This window comes from Sceloporus undulatus, chromosome 3 (assembly GCF_019175285.1).
Source record: "Sceloporus undulatus isolate JIND9_A2432 ecotype Alabama chromosome 3, SceUnd_v1.1, whole genome shotgun sequence".
Taxonomy (NCBI): Eukaryota; Metazoa; Chordata; class Lepidosauria; order Squamata; family Phrynosomatidae; genus Sceloporus; species Sceloporus undulatus.
Genome location: NC_056524.1, coordinates 156,828,538 through 156,850,999, shown reverse-complemented (window position 1 = coordinate 156,850,999; position 22,462 = coordinate 156,828,538). Strand labels below are relative to the sequence as shown.

At 39.7% G+C, this 22,462-nt stretch overlaps 1 protein-coding gene across 1 annotated transcript in view; it reads right to left on the bottom strand.

The window, feature by feature from the left end:
- TSPAN14 (tetraspanin 14) overlaps positions 1–22,462 on the bottom strand; it is a 45,188-nt gene that overhangs the window by 14,283 nt on the left and 8,443 nt on the right. The window contains exon 2 of the mRNA XM_042458970.1: positions 17,349–17,446. Coding sequence (XP_042314904.1) covers positions 17,349–17,429 — 81 coding nt within the window. The 5' untranslated portion in view covers positions 17,430–17,446. The remainder of the gene's footprint in view (positions 1–17,348; positions 17,447–22,462) is intronic.

Here is a 22,462-nt window from a genome sequence, read left to right as displayed (position 1 = left end):
AAGCACACCATGTTTTACTAATGTAATGGGGCAAGATGTATCAGCACGAAACACTGGATCCAAGATATCTGGTACGAAAACACATACATGATAGCAATATCTCCAGATGATGTTTTTATAACTGCTACTGCCTTTAGGGAGGAAAGGATTAAAAGCAGTTATAAAGCAATACCCACTCTTCTAAAACCAAATTCTAGCCACAGACACACTGACAGCTAGAAGTGACTACCTAGGGTGCATCTACACTGTAGTTATAATGCAATTTGACACCCCTTTAAGTGATGTAGCCCCATCTTAAGGAATCCTGAGATTTGTAGTTTTACAAGTTCCTTAAGCTTTCTCTGCCCTCCTTCCACTCCATACCAGCTGTTCTCATGGGACTGATCTTGACACTTCCAGCTCAGTGTCTACTCCCTTCAAATCTGCTTGTTAACCACCTAAGGATTGTGGGGAGCAAATTTAGCTATTAACTGTAACAACATATCCCATCATCCAGTATACATACTGTGATAAATGTTGTAGGTAAACAAAGCTAGTCTCTGTTACCTAAGAAGACAAGCAAGCTGAAAACTATGACATGCAAGCTGAGACACTCAGATCCTGACACAAGGAGTTCAAGCAAACCATCAATGTGGTATATGCAACAGCAGTGAAAAGGAGAAAATTCCATGTACTCGAACAGGGCTTGAAAATAAAACTGACAGGTTTATAAGGACTGCACATAGTGCAGCAGCTGAATTTGGAAGACTGTCTCAAAAAATATTTTCTGTTCCAAAGAAAGACACCCGAAAAGGACTAGGGAATACCTTATCTATATTTATTATGACTATCATTCTATCTTCTTTTAAAGTGGAGGAGAGAGAAAGCAGGAAAGATATCCAGAAAAGAGTTCCAGCATGATGAAGAATCTTCTCTCGCCCTAGACAGAAATTATTGCTTTAAAACAGCACCCCTGGAAACCTCTGAATACCTGAGGATGGCATATGCAAAAGTAATACATCAATAGGCTGAAGACAAAGTCACCAACACAGACAAAATGGCACACACACACTCCAACTCAGTTCCACCTCAATATTTAAAGTAACATGCAACTTTTTTTTTAAGCTTATAGTTGTGATGGGAGTGGGAGCTTAAAACTTAGGTGCATGTGTTTTTTTTATCACAGGCCAGCAGCCTGTAACATTTTGAAGTTTATTTTTAAGGTATCTGAAAGGTACATGTTCTAGTTACTTTTGAATAACAAGTCAAGAGATGCCTTTAAAAATCCTGCAACTAATTACAGAGTGTCTGTGTCAAATTATAATTGTAACTAACTGTCTTCTCAGGAGCCATATTGTGGTAACATCTTTATTAAGCCAAACAAAATATTCAATGCACAAACTTTCAAACCTTATAGGCATCCACATCAGGCAAAAAGAGCTAAAGAGCATGCAGAGGAAAGAGAATGATGGTGTTAAGAGTCATAGAGGCTACCCCTGTGTCTGTACACCTTTAAAGAGCAACCTTCTTGAGAAAATCAATATTCTCTGCCTAAGAAGTGGGAGGGTAGTCTCCAAAGAACAGAAGCAGCCTGGATCTCAAATAAAAAAGTATCTTTCTGTTTTGCTTTGTTGTTATTAACTACCCTCAAGTCAACTTTGACTCATGGCAACCCTATATATGAGACATCTCCAAAAGACTCTCTGTTCTCTAACTTTCTGCTCAGGTTCTGCAGGTTCAGGCCTCTGGTCTTTTTGATCGAGTCTAACCATCTGGAGTGTGGTCTTTCTCTCTTTCTGATGCATTCTACTTTTCTTACCATCATTGTATTTTCTAACGATTAATTTTTCCTCATGATGAGGCCAAAGTACAACAGCCTCAGTTTAGTCAATTGGCTTCCAGAGAGAGTTCTGGCTTGATCTGTCCCAGAATCCATTTGTTTGGCTTCTTTCCCATCCATGGTGATCTCAGCACTCTCCTCCAGCATCATATCTTAAATGAGTCGATTTTCTTCCTATCCACTTTTTTTCACTGTTCAAATCTGTACATGGCGATGGGGAATACAATACCTTGGACAATCCTCACTTTAGTGTTCAGATTTATGTCTTTACATTTTGTAATCTTATCCAGTTCTTTCACAGCTGCCCTTCCCATTCCTAGTCTTCTGATTTCTTGGCTGCAATCTCCACTCTGATCAGTATTTGTACCAAGGTATGAGAGTTCTTTGACTATTTTAATTTTCTCATTGTCTCTAGGATGAATTCTTGTAGATCTTCCATGGTCAATTTTTTTTTATGTTCAGCATTAAGACTACCTTGCCACACCCCTCCTATAGATTTTAATTTTATTTTTTAGACTTAAGATTCTTTGTTTCCCAGACCTAAAAGGGAGGAATGACCTCTGCCTACATGGATATCCCTCCATACCAACTTAACAGAGAACAACAACAACAAAAACCTATCCTGATAAAATGTGGACTTGTGACTCTAACATCATAATATTCTTCTTCTTTTTTTGTATGATCTCTGCAACCTATTCCTGATGAAGAAGCCAGTGGAGCTTTGAGAGCTTCCATCATGTATTTCGTGCATTTTGGTTGGTTCAAGAAAGGTGTCACTATTTTGTGGATTGCAGATGTTATTGTACTTCTACAATTTACAGTGCTATATAAATAAAGGTTAATAATAATAATTCTAAGCATTAGTTCTGCCCCCACTAATATGCATGTATGGGTCTACATTAGTAATAACAGCTCATTGAAACCAGGTAAAATATTGCATTAGCTGAGGCTATGCCAGCATGCCCTCACTAACCCTTTTTTCTTGTAATCAACAGGACTAAAGGGCAAGGGAAATCTTTGCAAGGTGGTAGCCATCTCCCAAACTACCATTTGAGTCCACTGTCCTCTTGACTTCAAAGAGCCAAAATAGTACCTATACTATGATAGTGCTATAGTGCTGGGGTACATTCATAATTCTCAGCCAGAATTAATTTCATGCCTCACCAAACTGCAAACCCCCATGGGATGTTGCCATAGCAATTAAAAAGAATCATAGTGTCGTTTGGCTCCATAGAGTATGTGTGGGAAGAGAAAGAATAAAGGTTCTTCCTCGTACATTTCTCTCATCTGATTCTTGGGTAGGAAAAAACATGGATCTGTAGTTATAAGGTCTGAGCCAAAGGACATGATGATATACCCTAGTTCCATATACAACAGGCAACCAGACTGGAAACTGACTTCTTGAATACATTCAGTCTACATAGTTATAGCAGTATGATACTACTCTAACTTGCTATGGAATCCTGGGATCCGTAGTATGGTGAGGTGTTTAGACCTCTTTGTTCAACAGCTTTATTTCAAGGTAGTGGACTAGAGCTGTCTAGAAGAGAATTTTAGGTATGGCATCAAACTACACATCCTAAGATTCTATACGATGGAGCCATAGCAATTAGAAGCATCAAATAGCTATGCATAGCATAGATACCCTGTTTGGGCCCTGTCACACTACACAATGATAGTGCTATGATTCCACTTTAATTGCTGTGCCAGCATACAAAAGGCTAGTTTAGAGGTAAAGGCAGGCTGATCGTGACATTCACCACCCTGTGTTCCAGTCTCTCATCCCTAGCATCAGCTGCCCCACACAGTCTAATGACAGGATGGGCTTATTACTCAGTTCCTAATGGACAAACAGTGATGACAACATTGCTTTCCAAAATACTGAAAACAAGCTCTGGGGCAGAGTTGGGATTCCATCGCTGCCCACCCCTGTTCAAAAGAAAATGATAAAATCAAGGCAGTAGTGAAAGGAGAATAAAGTATGACCTTCATACTGAATTTCTGAACAATTTTGCATCCCGCATCAGGACTGATCACCATTTTATTCCACTTCTAACAAAAACAGATATGGATTTCCCCACTGAGGAAATCAGTCTTCATTTGTTTTCATTTCCACCACATGAGGTTGTGTTTTACCCCCTGCCTCTGCAAAGGGAGCTTATGTAGAGTTAACAATTAACACAGCTGGGCTCCATTTCAGCCCATTTGTTGTTCCACAGCACAAAGCCAGAGGAGGGAAACATTTAAAGATTTTCACAAGAGAAATGCTTGAGTGGACTCAGAATAAAAAAACCTGTAACATTTAGGCATGCTACTTTGAGATGGCAAACAAGTTACAACAGGCCATTATGACTGAAGCACCATTACTGTGCCCTTGGTAAAGCCACAGTACAATGCCCTGAATTCATTCTTCTTATGTCAATTAGATGCTAGTTTGTTCCCACAGGATATTTTAACCTGGACATGACCCTTCAATGCCCTTTCATCACTTTGCTGGTAGACCATTCTTGCCTACTGTATTAACATTTCCTAGATTTGGGAGCCATTGGTTTGAGTGCTGGACTAGGACTGTGGAGACTAAGGTTTGACTTCCACTAGGCTATGGAAACCCACTGGGTGATCCTGGGCAATTCATATAGTCTCAGCCTCAGAACCCCCTATGATAGGTTCGCTTTAGGCTTGCTATAAGTCAGAAACGACTTGAAAACACACAACAATACAGCTTTAAGAAAGTGTGCTTCATTACAGAAAGAAAGGCAATGCTTGTGCTTTGTTTAGAGTCTGAAGTGCGGCCTTATATGCTAGTACAGTGCGCCCTTGCTTTACGCAGGGGGTCTGTTCAGGACTCCCCCACATAAAGCAAATTCCGCATATGCTCGAGCCCCATTTAAACAAATGGGGCTTGTGCACGTGGTGGTGCACACACGCCATGGGCACCCACCCCATTACACCCAATGGGACGCGCCACCCCTTCCTCCCCGCACAGCTTTCAGCAAATGCTGAAAGCTGCGTAAAGCATGCCAGCATATAACACAGGTGCATTATACTTTTTGAAAAATTCAAAGTTTTCACAGTAGTCTGAAAAACAAGCATGCACACAGGCCTCCTTCCAACTACCTAATAAAGAAGCAAACCTGCTGCTACTTCCCAATACAACCGAAAAGGCTCTTTTACCAGGTTTAGACTATTTGCTCACCTAGCCCTTTATTCTCCTCTAATTGAACATAGCTTGTTTCCCACCATTTGTTACCAGATCAGGCTACCTGGAAAAGTCAGGGACTGAATCTGAACTTTCTTCATGTAAAGCATGACAAGGGACTATGTTCTCTCCGGTGCTCTTTTGGTCTACAGGTTGGAAAAAAATACTTTGGGAGGATACTGAAAGCTACAGTTCAAAAAAGTAACTTTCCTCAAGCTCTGTTCTGGAACCGCACTGGGACAATCCGAAAGCATGTGCTACTATTTGACAGATAGATAGATGGATGGACCGATTTTATAGACAGACAGATAGATGCTATGCAGATAGGTAGACAGACAGCCAGACCAAATATATTAAAACCATTTAATTTAAGATCCTTCAGGTTTTTTAATAGTTTTACAAGATTCCCCATTTGATTTACATGATTCTCTATTTGCATAATAAGGTTTTTTTCCTTCACAAACCTGATCAGGTCTACAAGTGAAGCTTTTCAATCTGGTGACTTTCACACCAAAATGGGTACTTTTCAGAGCCTTTGGTGTGATTTTGGTGATTGGTTTTAATGGTAATTTTGGTGAGATATGGGGGGGATTTGGTGAGTTTTGGCCAAACATTTGGGGAATTATCTTCGAGGCTTGTTGGCAACACTGTTTGTGATAGCAAGGCAGACTGCCCCAATACTCCCAAGCCAACTGTAACATATGCTTAGGTCCTAAGAGTTACAAAGGCTGCAATCCTATTGTGCTAGTATAGTGCTCTTTTTGTTGGGGTGTTGGGGTCAGAAGGCTGAGAAGGCCAAAACAGGTGGAGGAAAAAGCTGGCAAGTCAGCTTTCTTTCTGGATGGCGAGGGCTTTTTCTTCCTCACCACCCCACCACTGTTGCTTCAGTAGTGTTGTGACAAACCAATTTTTTTCTTCTCTCCCATCGAGAACTAAATGTGAATTTTTTTAAAAAAAATATTCTTTTCAAAAGTCCTACTCTCTTTAAAAAGCTTTCAAAACCTTCAAATAACAGATATTTCTTCTGTTTATCGAATTTTGACAAATATTCTTTACATCACTACTTCAGTGCATCCATTTTACTCCTGTTTGTCACCATTGTCTATGTTGGTGTAATTATACTACCCAACAGAATCTCAGCCAAAAAGTAGACTCACTGATTCATGGCCAGTTTACACAACAGATCCAAAAATCTTATCGGACTCCAAGGAACACATATTTGGCTCTGGCACCAAAAAGCACAAAGGCACCCATGTCATTTAGTGACGTCAATACAGCAGACTGAATCAGAAATTTTAGTCAAAAAAATTAACCCAAAAACCCTGAGTTGATTTATCTTGCCCTAACCAAGAGGTAAAAGAGAGTTCCTGAATGGCTATGCTTTGAAATGTGTGATTTATTATTGCTAACTCTCACTCGTAAAAGCACAAAAGATAACTCCAGCTGCCACAGACGATCTCCACCTGTATACCAGAGCATAATCTATACTGTTTTTAAAAAAACAAACAGAAATAAACATGAATTTTGTTATTGTTGTTATGTGTTTTCAAGTTTACTTCAATTTATGGTAATCCTATCACAGACTTTTATTGGCAACATTTATTCAGAAGAGGTTGGTCATTGCCTTCCTCTAAGACTGAGAGAGTATGACTTGACCAAAGTCACCCACTGGGTCACTACAATAACATCCAAAATCCACAAGACAGTGATAGCTTTATTGGGCCAACCAAAAATGCACAAAATGATGCAAGCTTTCAAAGCTCCACTGACTTCTTCATCAGGCAAAGATGTTAAAAATCAAATGGGAGAAGGGAAAAATATGACAGTGTTTGAGTCACAGAGCTGCATTTTGTCGTTTTTGTTGTTGTCAGCGAGGATGGTCTGACATGATATCAATGCAGACTGAAGCCACTTCTCTCTTTGGCCATGTGGGCTCAGGGAGATAACAGTTGTAAAAGTGTGTTTCTGTGGCTGAACAGGAATTTGAACACCAGTCAGCCAGTTCTAGTCCAACATTCAAGCCATGCTGGCTCCCAAACATGATTTGGACTGCTGTTTTGGCTTCTGTTTTCACTGCAAATACTAAGATGCTAGGCTTCAAAACTGAATTGAGTAGCCAAGGCAAATAGTGGAAGACTGAGCAAATTGATGTCTCAGCTGTTCAATGCCTTAGGAGTCTCTCCTCCACATTCTTAGAAATGAAACCCTCACCGCCATTATCCCTTTCAAAAATCAACTGTTCAATGTTCTTCACAGAGTGGAAGCCAGAACAACTTATCAAGAACATTTTCAAGCTTTTCTCCTTTAAAAAATATTTATTAATATATTAATAAATTCAAAATGTAGGACTTGTCCTAGGAAAATGAAAAAAATGTTTCCATGAATGTACAACATATAAAACCAGGGAACTGGCTAATCCGGAAAAAAAAGCTTTATCTGGAATGACTGGAATCCTAGTGATAATGAGAGCAAATGGCAGATTTATTCCCTACCTACCCATCCTCAACTTTAAAAGGGTGGGGAGACTTTTCATCATTGGAGTTAATAGCATTCATTCACTTTTATTTGGGCAAGTGTTTCCACCTTTGGATGTTGTTGCAATGGGACCAAGAATTACACAAATTGCATACATTTCCTCTCCCACCCCTACACCAAACCAGGTGCTGGCTGACCCTCACTGATATTCATGCTCAGAGGGATATTCATGCTGTGCAAGGGAAGCAGCACAGAACAGCTCCCAATCCCCACCCTAGTGAAACCTTTGCAACAAACAACTTTGCTGTCCACCAACAGCCCACAAGCATTTAGTGTGCATTCACAGTATCACTAATCCCTTTTGCCCATCTTGAGTCCTTTACCCAACCAAAAATGCACAAGAACCTTTGCATCCCACCCAAGTGCATTTTCCAGATACAGTCATCACTTCCTTGAAGCTTCAGCCACACAGGGTTGCAGCCACAATGCAGAAATAATCCAGTCTGATGCCACTTTAACTGTCATGGTTCAATGCTATGGAATTCTGGGAATTGTAGTTTTGTGAGACATTGGGCCTTCGCTGCCAGAGAGCTCTGTTACAACAACAAACAACACATCCCAGAATTAGTTGTGCAGTGTGAATGCAGGCCAAGTGTCCCTATGCTTCTGTATATGAGAGCAAACCTCGGGCAGCTTGCTTAGGGTGCCTTATATTCACTTCCAGAGCTTTCTCAACCCCACATCTAGGGGATAATTTCCACTACTATCTTCTATCCCAAACTTTACTCTTCCTGTCTCTGCCTGAAACAACAGAATGAGCAGGAAACACTGTCAGTGTGATAGCTTTGATAAAGATAAAAAGGAAACACAGCATCTGCTTGTCTTAACCCAGGAGAACCATTTTCAATAAATGTATAGGAACACAGGAAGCAAGCATGTACTGTGTGGGACCAGCTGCCATCTGCTGCAGTAAGGCAGCTGAACGACTTTCAATAAAGATATAGGAACACAGAAAGCAGGCATGTACTGTATGGGGCCAGCTGCAGGACACATAATGGAACTGGTATTCTGTTTTGGACAGGACAACTATGATCTGGGTGTAGTGGACCCTTCTGTAGTTCCGTTGTTATGGACTGATCACTATCCGGTAGGGTTTAGATTCATTGGGACTCGGAGTCATTGAGACTGCAGGGGTAGGGGGCCAACTGAGATGATCTGCGCCAGGAGACTTATGGCTCTTTGCCCTTCCTGGCTCCTGAAAGCAGCTAGAGGGAGACTGGTGAAGTGGAAAAGGGGAGTGGTAAATGTCTCACTGCAGTAAGGCAGATTTCCAACCTGCCTAAAGGAGTCTGTGTGGTGAGGCCATTACTGTAAAAGGTCTCCCTGGATCCCACCATTCTGAATAACTATCAGACAGTCTCTAACATTCCATTCTTGGGCAAGGTTCTGTTGCGAGTGGAGGCCTCCCAGCCTCAGGAGTTTGTGGATGAAACGGATTGCCTAGATCAATTTCAATCTGGATTCAGACCTCACTATGGGACAGAGACAGCTTTGGTCACCTTGGTGGATGACCTATGCAGGGAACTAGACAAGTTCAGTGTGTCCCTGTTGGTCCTGCTGAATCTCTTGTTGCCTTTTGATACTATCAACCATGAAATCATTCTGGGCCACCTCTCTGAGATGGGACTTAGGGGCATTGTTATGCAGTAGTTCTAGTCTTTCCATGAGGTCGACATATAATCGAGTATATATGGTAATCAGAGCTGGAATGTCAAGTACCAGATCAATTCACCAGATACGTGAGAAATTCAACCCAGCCCTATGGGTGAAGCAAGCATGGCTAGATAAAACATAGGACTCAGTCATTAGATTTTGATCTATCTGTGTAAAGAAATGTGCACAGAACTCATTTGTATAGGCCCATCCTGTGTGGATGGTGGAAGTAGCACATATACAACTGGATCAGACTGAAGTATCATTTGCTCAGTGAAATGGGAAGGAAGGGAGAGAGGAGAATAGGGCCCTTTCAACTATTCAACTATTCAAGTGTGGAATCCATAGCCTGCCATCCCTTCCTCCCTTATCACGTCAATGCAACATGCAGACTACATGACTCTAAAGTTTCCAGGCATTTCTCCTACTCACACTTTTCCTTTGCCTCATTTTTGTAGCATCTTTGCCTGATGAATAGACCAGATGGTGTTGAAAGCTTGCACAAATCTGTGTGCCTTTTTGGTTGATATAATGAAGATATTAATATTAGCACAATGCGTGTTTGAGAAGTTGTCTTATGGCCAACACATCTACATCTACATTTCTATAGCACCTCAGATATTGTTTACAACTTCAGTTATCTCTGATTACCACCCCTGATAGTTGGGGCTGATGGGAGTTGGTCTACAACATCTTATAGAACCAGTGGTGCCCTATAACCCCATGCTAACCCAACACATTAAACAAATGAGACAGCACTACATTTTCATCAAGATGATTTTCACACCAGCACTTACCATGTGGTAAACACTAGTAAAATGCCAGTAAAACATCAGGGAAGCATGCATGTATGAATGCCTGGTGCACTTCTCAAGCAGTAGGGAATCGTGCCCTTGCCTCTAGTGTTCTCGAATCGTTCACAGAGCAGCAATTTTCTATGAATGCAAAGTTTCCGTTCATAGTAAATTGCTGTTCCACGAACGATTAAGGACGCTAGAGGCAAAGGGTCTGTTCCCTGCCATTTGAGAAGCTTGTCAGGCTTCCATACATGTGCGCTTCCCTGACATTTCACCGGTGTTTTTCAGCACTTACCCCACAGTAAGCACTGGTGTGAAAATCTTCCAAAAAAGTTTCCATTCATAGGAAATTGCTTCTCCTTGAACAATTCAAGGATGCTAGAGATGTAGGGATGATTCCCTGACATTTCAGAAGCGAGTCAGGCTTTCAGACATGCGCACTTCCCTGACATTTTACCAGCGCTTTATCAGTGCTTACCCTATGGTAAGCACTAGAATGAAAATCTTCTATATCCACTTTTTCATTAAAATTCATAATTACAAGAAGAAAGTTCTTGCCAAATTGTTTATTTTGCTCAGCTAAACCCAAGCAGATTATGTAGGATTGATTACGCTTGAGAAAATTCATACAGCCCAGTTTTTGGAAATCAGAATTGTTATTTGATGAATTGCTGACAATTTCCACTTTTAATTGGAAGAGAGATTTCTAGACTACACAGCTGTAAAACAGAGATGGGAACCCTTTGGATCTTCAAATGTTGTTGGATTCCATTTCTACAATCTCTGCCCACTGACTATGTTGGCTAGGAATAATAGAAGTTACAGTCTGATGAGTAGAAATTCAACTCTAAAAAGATAGCACACACACTGCTTTACACTGTGTCTTCAGACATGTATACATTGTTAGTTTAACCTTTGGCTAAAGTGTGCTAGGAATGTGTATTGACCTCAGGAGTAGTTGCAAGAGAAGAGTGTTATTAAGGTATAAAATGTAGCTACACTCTGAATCTGGGGTTGCTTGCTTTTGCATCCTGAGCTGCCTGGCAGCCTATTCTCTGTGCAGTAGAATAAAGCTATTTTTTTTTTAAATTCCAGATACCTAACTTGTCTTTTTGTTTGTTTGCTTGGCTGGGCAAGTAGAAGTGGTGAGGGTCCCAGAGAACAAGTCCAACAATGTCTAGGGACTGAAATCAAAGATATAGCCATGTTAGTCTGTAGAATCAGTACACAGAGGGATCTTGTAGCACCTTTGAGACAAACTGAAATAAAATAGTTGGCAGCTTGAGCTTTCATAGACTTCACTCTACTTCCCCAGATGCATTTGGACCAAATGCATCTGAAGAAGCAGACTGAAGACTATGAAAGCTCATGCTGCCAATTTTTTTCTTACTAAGTCTCAAGGGTGCTACAAGATCTCTCTACATAGTGACTGAAATGTCACTCAGTCGTGCTGTAGAACTTTGATAATTAAAAGTATGCTGGCATGTATCTAAAAGGGCCATTCCAAGGCAACATTTCTATGGCTAAAAACTAGCATAGGCCTATTCCTGCATTTCCGGGCATAGGTATACAACCCAGGAAGAAAAAATGTCCAAAAATTTTGAAGACATGGGAAGAAATGGGAGACGAACAGAAATTTTCAGTGTGTCTGTGTGTGTGCACATGCATATGCAAAACCAGCTTCCTTTGTATAACTTGGTTTGGCATAGAGATATCATTTCTGATATATTAAAAGTAAAGATTTTTGAAAAAGTAATTACAAACTGCATTTAATTTTTAAAGTTTGTTTTCTTTTTTAATTTCATTTTTTGTTCCAAAGAGCATGAACTGTAAGGAATTTCTTTGCTTTTACTAGTTACATGAGGAGACAAACAAACAAACAATAAATGCTGGAGAAACCATCAGCATTTAAAGAAAATATTATTGTCTTCTCTAGTCTTCCATATGCCAAGCAGTCATAAAGAACTCATTCCCATAAAACGAACTAAGAAAAGAAAACCAAGACCAGGAATTGCAATGATGTGAGATACTATGCATTACAGTGTTTTACATAAATGTTTGCCTGCTATATAGCTTGTGGAAAAAATTAGGATAAATAAATATAGAAATATCTTGTCTTAAATATTTTATTCTTCATTCTGAAAGGTAATTTTCCACAACCCATATTTTTTTCAATTTTCTGGAGGTGAGGATGGAAAAAATATATTTCCTCTCAACTGTCCTGTCCTCTCCCCTCAGCTCTGCATCGCTAATACAACCATCAATGTGCGATGTGAACATGGCACAAAGGTTCCTGCAAACATATTGGTTTTACAGGTAACACAGGGATCATAACTGACAAGCAACTTAGGCAAACATCTGTTTGATGTGTGAAAGGACCCTTAAGCCAATATCCTATACCTATACATTTAACTTAGCTTGCCATGCATGACTTTAACCCAAGCTGCTCAAACAACTGCATAGTGGGAGGCAAGCCCAGAGTTCACCCATTGTGCAACAGTCAAATAGCTCCACACCCACAAAGTCAAAAGCGAAAGAGAGGGCAGTGTTCATGCTTGCAGAACAATTTGCTGCACTAGGGAACCACATTTACACAACTTCTGAGAATATGCAACTGCTTGCACAATTTTTTTTTTCCAAACTAGCAAAGTATCCCCACAGAATGTTCCTAACTGCAAGTTTGTATGCCAGAAAACCTTAGTTCAAATCTGCTCTCAGTGAGAAACTCACAGTATGGCCCGAGGAAAACCCAACACAGTATGAGACCCATATCTGCTGGGTATGTTCCTGGAATTATTAGTGGAAATGTGAAACCACAGGTAATAACAAACCTTACTGAAATCAATTACTTTCGCCCCAACTTCCAGCAATAGCATACCATGGAATCGCACTAGAAAATGCCTAGAGAAGACTGTTTGGACGCATAAAACCACGGGTACCAGTCTCATGGCTATGGAGTCATGCTATATTCTCTCAGTTTCATCTCTGTCCATCATGTCTAATATGGTAATATTGAAAGCATTATTGAAATGGTGTTTGTGAAATATTATGAAAATTGTAAAATATAAAACTGCTATATAAATATTACCTTAACAAATATTCATATTCATGCAGTAACTTGTTCCACAAATGACTGAGTCTTTTTTTTACATGCTCTGCCAACTTTCCTAATATATACTACACACACACACACACACACACACACAAACACACACATATACAAATACTGGGTCTGTTCCCTACCCACCACACACACATACACACACACAACCTTTGCTCAAAAGCTTTATGTTGGGGGCCTTTTCATTCTACACAGTTGTACAGGTTGAGTCTCTCTAATCCAAAATGCTTGGGACCAGAAGTGTTTCAGATTTTTTATTTATTATTTTGATTTTGGAATATTTGTATATACATAATGAGATATCTTGGAGATGGTCCCAAGTCTAAACATGACATTTATTTATGTTTCTTATACACCTTATACACATAGACTGAAAGTCTTTTTATTCACAATACTTTCTAATAATTTTATGCATGAAATAAAGTTGGTATACATTCAATCTTCAGAAAGCAAAGGTGTCACCCATGTAAACAATTTTGGATTTTGGAATATTTTAGATTTCAGAATTCCGGATAAGGGAGACTCAATCTGTAGTGCTATGATTCCACTTTAACTGTTTTAGTACATCCTATGCAATCTTGGAATTTTGTAGTTTGATTAGACAGTAAAGATCTCTTGCTGCGAATTCCAAATGCTCCTCCCTAAACTGCAAATCCCAAGTCCTCACAGGATGGAGCCATGGCAGTTAAACTGAAATCATTGCGCTATAATTGCTTAGTGGGGCCCTTGGTGTCATTTGGTCTCACAATAAAGCACACCACAAATGTCAGTAACCAGGTGACCTTTCCTGAGTCACCTATTGTATGGTAAAATGGAAACAGAAATAATATGGGCAGTAGATCACAGAAAAAAAAAATCAAAGGAATAAGTACAATGATGTAAACATTTAAATTGCTGATACAGGAATCAAGTTAATGCCGGCACAGCAAGGTTTGTTGCCCTTACAAGAAAGGAAGTGAGAGTAAACTGTGCTCATGAGACTATAAATAGTCAAGCTTTGTTCAAAGATAAGGGGTTTGGGGGAAAGGGTTGGTGAGGAAAGCAAAGTAAACTTTTTATGCCAGGTCTGTGCAACATATGACTGACTAAGCCACAAGAAGTTGGTAAAGTTCCTGGCTTTGCTATTGACTAAGACTGAAAAACTAAAGAAGTTATACAGCATGCAGTGAAGCCTCCGAAGTTGATGGGTCACACATTGAACAGAAGTTGATGGGTCACACATTGAAGTTTTGTGCCAAGAAAAAATGTGCGTAAGAGAAGAAAAAAACAAGTATGAAAGAGTCCTGTAGCATTTTAAAGATTAACACATTCATCAAAGCATGAATTGTGTGAAGTGGAATCTTTTAAAATGTCACAGTACTGTATCACATTTTTTCTGCAACCGATTAACATCATTATCCTTCTGAAATTGTTAGAATAAAGTGTATTTCACCAATGTCAATTTTACATTTGAACATGACAAAATCTTTGTGAAATGGAAAAGCTACACATACATCCTGGCCCAAAGAGATACATGGCACAGGGCCGAGTCATCTCAGTTACAGAGGGAGCTATGTTAGTAATATTTCCTAGTGCCTAGAGATATGGGAGTTGAATGTGCAGACTCCATTCTTTCAGATCCACAAGCCAGAACCTGCACAGAGAGAGTGTTAATAGCAGTCATCTTTCATCTAGGGCTAAAGGCTGCCAATCTATACCTATCGGTTTTCACAATCTTCATGGGAATAGGGAGAGAGAACACAACACAGACAAACAGTGGTTCTAGGCAAGAAAGTACATTGTTCTTAATAACAAAGATTTACTGAAAGATGTTTTTGAAGGAAAAAACTGAGAAGCTCCACAAATACAAGTCACCATTCACACATTGGTGGAAAGTAATGATTATAATGACATCACATTTTTTCTCTGTCCAACATATGTGACTCACAATAACAATATGTATAATTTCTACTGATCTCTCTCGGGACCCTAATTAGAACATCTCTAAATATGAGTTATCATTCTTTCCCACAATATGTTACTGTTGCTATTCCTCAACTGTCCTCTCCTTCTCCACAGAGCAACCAAAGTGGCAGGTGGTCGTCTCCATCTCCTCATTTATACCATCAACCCTAACCCAACTCATAACCCCATGAGCCAAATGGTGACTAGGTGAGTAGCACCAAGGAGGAATAGCAACGGTAACAATTACCAGTCCACTCTTTACAAGAGCTGTGCTACCACAGAACAAAGGCCACTCTACCCCAGCACACTATTGTTGTTTTCACACTGTGGTCAATCAGACGCCCAAGATAAATACACAAAGGGGGTTTGAGCACTTCTTTCCCACTTGTTATTTTGGTAGACAAATGTATACTGGAGGTAATGTATAGTCATTATGATTTATAGCCATCAGTGACTTCCTCTTCTTCTCATGATTCCTTGGAGGAGAGGTAAGCAATGGAGTAATGAAGGGTTACACAACTTCCATAGGTTGGAGGATCCAAAAAACCTTGGAGGGGGATGCTCTGCTCCCTACACCTTCATATTTTTTCTTAAATTCTTCACAACATACATCTGTGAGTGCATGCATGCACACACACACACACACACACACACACAGGTTGTGTGTGTGCGAGGTGTCCCTGATTTGTTCTAAGCCAAGGATTGGCCTTCATTCAGTCAGAAGGTAAATCAGACCTCAACTTCTACTTCACTTTCTTAATTAAATACCTCTCCTGGACTCAAAATAGCCTGGAGGATGTGTCAAAAATATAGTGAAATTGCTGTAGGAGTATTTTTGAGTGAAAATAAATAGCAATAAACAAACAAACCAAAAAAGGGGGGGGGTTAAAAGAGCCACAGAAATGGTGCTGAGGCTCCTTGCGGCCCACACCATGCACTTTCCCACCCATGGAATGTTATATGTTGAATTTCATGTAACCACTTCAGGTTCCCTTTGGGAATAGCTTATAACTCTGGAGATTCTAGTTCAAGCCAGCAGCCATTTTACACATATTTATAATCTTGTGCTTGTAGAACAAAAGAAAAGAGAAAGATTACGCCATGTGATTTGATTCAATGTTATAACTAGAAGTATGGAAGGGATAGGCTCCTCTATTTATTAAAGATTTAGGGGAGATAATTTGAGTCTAAATTTGGAGAATCTGTGTGTATATGTGCCTTTAAGTAACCTGCCGACTTTAGGCAATCCCATGAATTTCTTAGGCAAGGAATACCAAATAGGTGGTTTTCCCAGTTCCTTCCTCTTGAAATATAGCCTACAGCACCTAGGTATTCATTGGCAGTCTCCCAACCAGGGCTGACCCTGTTTAGCTTCCAAGATCAAAAAGGACCTGGTGCCTTTAGGGTATTTAGGTCCTGAACAATAATTATGAGTCTTTTAAAAATAGCTAAGACATTATATGGAGAACAGTCACTTTTACTTTAGAGAATAAATCAAAACAAACAATTAGAATGTCCATATCCTTACGTTTTGGATTCAAGTTGTGTACCTACATCTATCTCATCCACTGTCCTCTGTTAATTTTGTGATGGTTTATGGATGAAAAAGATTTGATGCAATTACAGTCAGCCCTTCTTATACACTGATTTGTTATACACGGATTCAAGCATACACGGTTTGAAAATGTTCAAAAAATGTATAAATTTCAAATATCAAACCTTGATTTTCCATTTTTTATAAGGGACATCATTTTGCTATGTCATTATATTTAATGGGACTTGAGCATACACTGATTTTGTTATACACGGGAGATCTTGGAACCGAACCCCAGCGTATAACAAGGTTCCACTGTAGTTAACTTGCCTACCTTACTGGGTAGTAGGGCTGGCACTTTATGTTCTAGTCCACTCCCATATTTTTTTTTAAAAGAGCCCAGTAGAAAAGGATGTCACTGAATAATTTGAAAGCCTGGAGGTAAACACTTGGAGGAAATCTTTGCAGGTAGGTTTGTAGTCTGGAGCCAGAAATGAATGGGTTCTAAAACCTCTAAAACTCCAAATCCTACAAGAAGAGAATCCCATTGACATATTATTTGACAATTAATGCTTCCCAGCTCCAGTCACATTCCAATACTCGGTGCATTTACTTCGAAACAAGTCTTTAATTTAATAGAAATCTTCTTTTAAGATAAGGCATGAGTACCATCTGAAGAATGGATGATAGCTCATTTTGCTAAGGTGAACTTTCTCTTAAACAAGATCAAGAGTCTCTATACTTACCCAGAAGACTATGTTGTAGCTGAAGAGCAGATATTTGTACCAACAGCTGATTTCAGCAGAAGAATACCGGTAGTAGTGCATCTTTTACAGAATGATAACTGTAAAGAATCCAGAAGAAAAAAAGAAAGAAAGGCCAATTAGCAAGACCAATATTGTGGCATTTCACTTTTTCATATACTTCAGTGTAATATGATCATAGACCAAGCATAATTTTCATTACTTGAGTTTACCGTACATACTCGACTATAAATTGAGAAATTTATGCCCCAAAATTGACCCTAAAATCCTGGGTCGACTTATATACGGGTCAATAACTAGTACTGCTTAGAAAGATCCTAAAACAAGCAAACCTAATGCCCCACTCTTGGTGCTACAAGGCACTATGTTTTTTCTGTGTGCATATGAGAAAGAGGTTCCCAGTCCGATTTGCAAGACTTCTCTTCCCATAGAAAGAAACACCTCATTGAACACCACTTGCTTCCCTCCCCAGCACAATTTGCAAGCCTCCTCTTCCCATGTGAAAAACACCTCATTTAACTCCATTTACTCCCCTTCTCAATCTGGTGTTAAAACCTCTCCTCCAGCACCTGGGAATCGGTGTTAGGTGGTTGGGAGAGGTCCGGAGAAGAAGAAGGTAGATGGAAGTGGTATTTTCCCCTTTCCATCCTTCCTTATAGCCCCCTAGGTTTTACCCTCTACTTATCCACAAGTGATATCAAAATCCATGGTTTTGATCCTGAAACCTTCCCTCAACCTATACATGAGGTTAACTTGTACATGAGTATTTATGGTAGTTGGTTTCAGCAAGTATAGCCAGTGACTAACATCTATGCCATTTTTCTCAGAACAACTGTCCACTGAATTCAATGGGACTAATTTCCAAGTAAGCTTTCATGGATTTGTCATCTAAGATGCATTCACAGCTTGTCCAAATAGATACATGAAAATGGTATAATCCATTTTTTCCCATACTACTATTTTATGTCCTTCCAGAAATCCCCTTACTTTTTAAAAACAAAATGCTCCACTTTGTATTGCTATAAGATTTTTTTTGTCAAAAAACAGAAAAAAACTAAGGTGGCCAAAGTGAAACAAAGCAACAAATAAGATAATGTAACGCCCCATACTGCCAGCTGCTGTTCTTATATTTTCAAGAATCTTAGTGCCAGCACCTGTGGCAGAAAGGATCATCATCATAGACAAAAAGTACTGCACTTTTTGCCTCTTTTGAGGTTGTAACACTTTCTCTGAAATAATGCCTAACCAGTATTTGTTATTGCTGGTTTCCCCACTTTTAGTATCTAACTCACTCCTCCCTCAATCATAGAATCACAGAGTTAGAAGAGACTGCAAGGGCCATCTAGTCCAACCCCCTGCCATGCAGGAAATCCAAATCAAAGCATCCCTGACAGATGGCCATCCAGCCTCTGTTTGAAGACCTCCAAGGAAGAAGATTCCACTACACTCCAAGGAAGGAGTGTGTTCCACTGTAAAACAGCCCTTACTGTCAGGAAGTTCCTCCTAATGTTGAGGTGGGATCTCTTTTCCTGGAGCTTGCATGATTACCAAATATTTTGGATTTATTGAGCAAGTAGGATAATGTAAAATGAGAGCAGAAGCTTCCATACTTCTCATGGCTATGCAGGCCATGAGGGATGGAGAGGTGTGGAGGCCACTTGTACAGAAAATCAACTCATTCCTTTCACAATAAACCTCTGCTTACTTGCTCTCTAAAGGTGCTATTCACACCTTTTAATCAAGGTTCTATTCTTTGTGGTGCTTTCTGGCAGACAGAACTCTGCAGAATGTTTGTGGATTGTAAGCTATTTCCTTCTCCTTTCAGGGATTCCCAGCCAAGATGAGATTTATGTGCTTAAGTGACCTTGCTCTATTTGCAGTTATAATAAAAAGTCTTTTTTGTTCCTAGATATTTTACCCCACTTTCTCTCCAAAAAGGAGATTCAATATCATTAAAAACACATCAAAACAAACCCTCAACCCCATCCTTTCCACTCAGCTTCTTAAATAAGGATGCTGGGACTCACACTGACAAACTGGAGGACCGCTTTCTCAGATAAACAGGTTGTTTTGGGGCAAGGGAATTCTATTCTGTAGGCATAATGAAATACATTCATGTTTTCAAAGCAGAGATCCCAAATAGTATGACTCGTCATACTATTTTGCTCTTCCCGAACATGTTTTTTCTACAAAGCTATTTATGGGCAGTAAAGGGCCTTTCTTATCTAACATCAGACAGCCACAAACTCACTGTCTGGCTCTGGCCACATCATTTTCTCTCAGCTTTAACTCCCAATCTGTATAAGGGAATGAAAGGAAAGTATGGACTGTCTGCATTTGGGAACCTTTTACTGCACATTTGATATCTGGCCTTGGAAAGGTCATTTTTTCACAACCTGAACATAGTTTGCTCAGCTGCAGGATCTTGGGAAAAATATAATTTTATTCTCCAGTTTCTTGAGGGTAAAGCCTTTATTTATTTATTTTAAAAGAACCCCAAAATTACACATAACCAAAACATCTATTGCTGAATGTGTGAAGCATGAAATTCTTGTTCTCTTTCTACTCTCCTTACCAACTCCATTTTCTACACCACCCTCTGGCCACCACCACCCAAAGCCACAAGGCAAAAAAAGAAACTAACATTAAAGGCAAACAACCTCAGTAACCAAATCCACTATCCCTCAGACAGTTACAGAACTGATGGGTCCCTAGCATGCGATTTAAAAACAAAATCCACTTGGGGAAGTCCAAGGTACAATCATTCTTGCCCAAAGATCGAGAGGTGGTGTTTTTTTTTCTTAGACAGCTGCAGGATGTAGTTGTGGAATGCAGCTATACAATAACATAACCGAAAGCAACCTCTTAGTAGAAACACAGTCCAAAGGATTAGCCAAGATGCCACTCCCTGGATTCAATTCACAAGTTAACAGCAACTGTGCCAATACAGTACCTTAAAATGTTAACATGGCAGAGATCAGTTAAATTTCCATATTCACATGAGTTCCTGGCTTCTAACTTTCCAATATAGAAGCTGCAGGATGCTGGGTTGGTTCTCCTCTGACATTCTGACAGAACTCGGAATGAAATTTTTATTAGTAAATATTATTACTTGCTAATGAATATATTTTAAAAGTAACTCACTAGTGTTACACTTTGCATTAAGAATAGCACATTGCTTACAAGCCTGCTAGAGTGTTCAGATTGTCTGGAGAGACCCTTCTCTCTGTCCTACCACCCTCTCAGGCTAGTTTTGCAGGTCCAAGGCAGGGGGCCTTCTCATTGAGAAATTCTCAGTGGCTGCTTCCAGGCTCTGGAACTCCCTCCTGAGAGGCCAGGATGTCTCATCCCTGCTGTCCTTTCAGCAGCAAGCTAAAACATTTTTGTGCCATCAGTCTTTTTAAAACTGTCATAGGCTAGGGTTTCAAATGCTGTGCAAGGTTTGTATATTGTATACAAGATTTTTAACACACTGTAATATTTTCAATGCATAACTGTTTTAACTTGTAAAAATGTTTGATTTTTTTTAAAGTTATACTCATACTTTTTCAATGTGTTTGTATTACATTTGTTGCTAGCTGCCCTGAGTCCCTATATCGGGAGAAAGGCAAGATATAAGTAAATAAAATAATAACTAATAATACTTTTGCTTTCCATTTTTTTTTAAAAAAAAACCTTCAACATTGTCCCCTCAAACCCAACATTTTAGGAGTAAGAAATACAAATTATTCATTACAGCTTCCAAAAAAATCCCCCCCTACTACAACAATCATTTCTGTGTTTGAAGCAGACTTTGGCTTGACTGATAATGTCATACATATGAATATATCTATGAGAGATGTGCAAAGGAAAAAACATTTGCTTTAAATGAGTTGGGAACTCTAGACACTTTGCAGCTCTGCAAAATAATTTTGCCTACAGGGGGTCTTTGGTGTCCACTGGAGTTTGGTTCCAGTACATGTCCCTTATACAGAATGCAAAATCAAGGTTTAATTTTTGGAATATATTATATTATATTATATTTAAAATCATTTTCAAGCCAGCGATGGTTTGATCTGTGGATAAAGAATCTCTGGGTATTGAGAGCCAACTGTATTATAGTATTGGACACCCACTGTATTCCTTAATAGGTAATTGAGTACTTTACGTTTTAGTGCTAGTCCAAGTGGTGTTTCATCTGTTCTACTGGGGGCAATATTTTTTCAGATATCTTGCCACACCACACAAAAACTGATTCCTGCCTTCAGCTATTTTTTCCTGTCTTCTTTCAGCTTCCTAAGACTGCAATCCTAGCTGCACGTCATACTCAGATCTGTGCAGGAGCAAACTTTATAAGAGAGATGGGCAACTGTGGCAGGTCTCAAGACCATGTGTACTTCTAAAATGCAAAAGAACAAAACCAGAAATGTTCAAAAGTCCACTTCGTGAGGTGAGTAATAGGTATTTCTTAACATCAAGCGGTGGGGGTGCTTGTAATAGATTTTAAAAGTGCATTGGGAGCTTCTAGGAGAGGCAGTTCACCCCATTGGGAGTGGAGGGGTCAAAGAAATGGCAGTTTAGGAAATGTGGTCTCAAGGTCCTCACTCTGCTCCATAGCAACCTGTATAAGATGGGAGGTCATCACCCTTCCTTCCATTTGCAAGTCTTCTCATTTTGCCATCCTATCTCACATTTGGTTCAGCTTCCTGTTGCCTTCATCCTCTCACTGCTATTGCTACAGTGGCTGCTGAGCTGACTCCACCAGCTGCTTGGTAAGATAAACTTAATGCAGTCACTTTTGCTTAGTGCCTAAAACATCAATGGCACTACATAACATAAATACTTCCTCCTTGTGTATGAGAGCAAGCAAGGAAGCCAGATGACATGCCTCACTGCTCTTCCATTTTCAGCAGCCATAGAGCACGCATGATTGTGTCACACACTTCCTCCAAATGCCCTGAAAGGAGAGGGGGCAAGTGGCAATTTCCCATCATATCCTCCATTTTAAAATGACAAGTGGATGAGGCAGGGAACCACAGAGCAGTTGGAATGCTGTGCCAGCAATGACCGAACTTGCCTTTTCTTCCTTTTCCCCAAAATATTTGGGGAGGAAATCT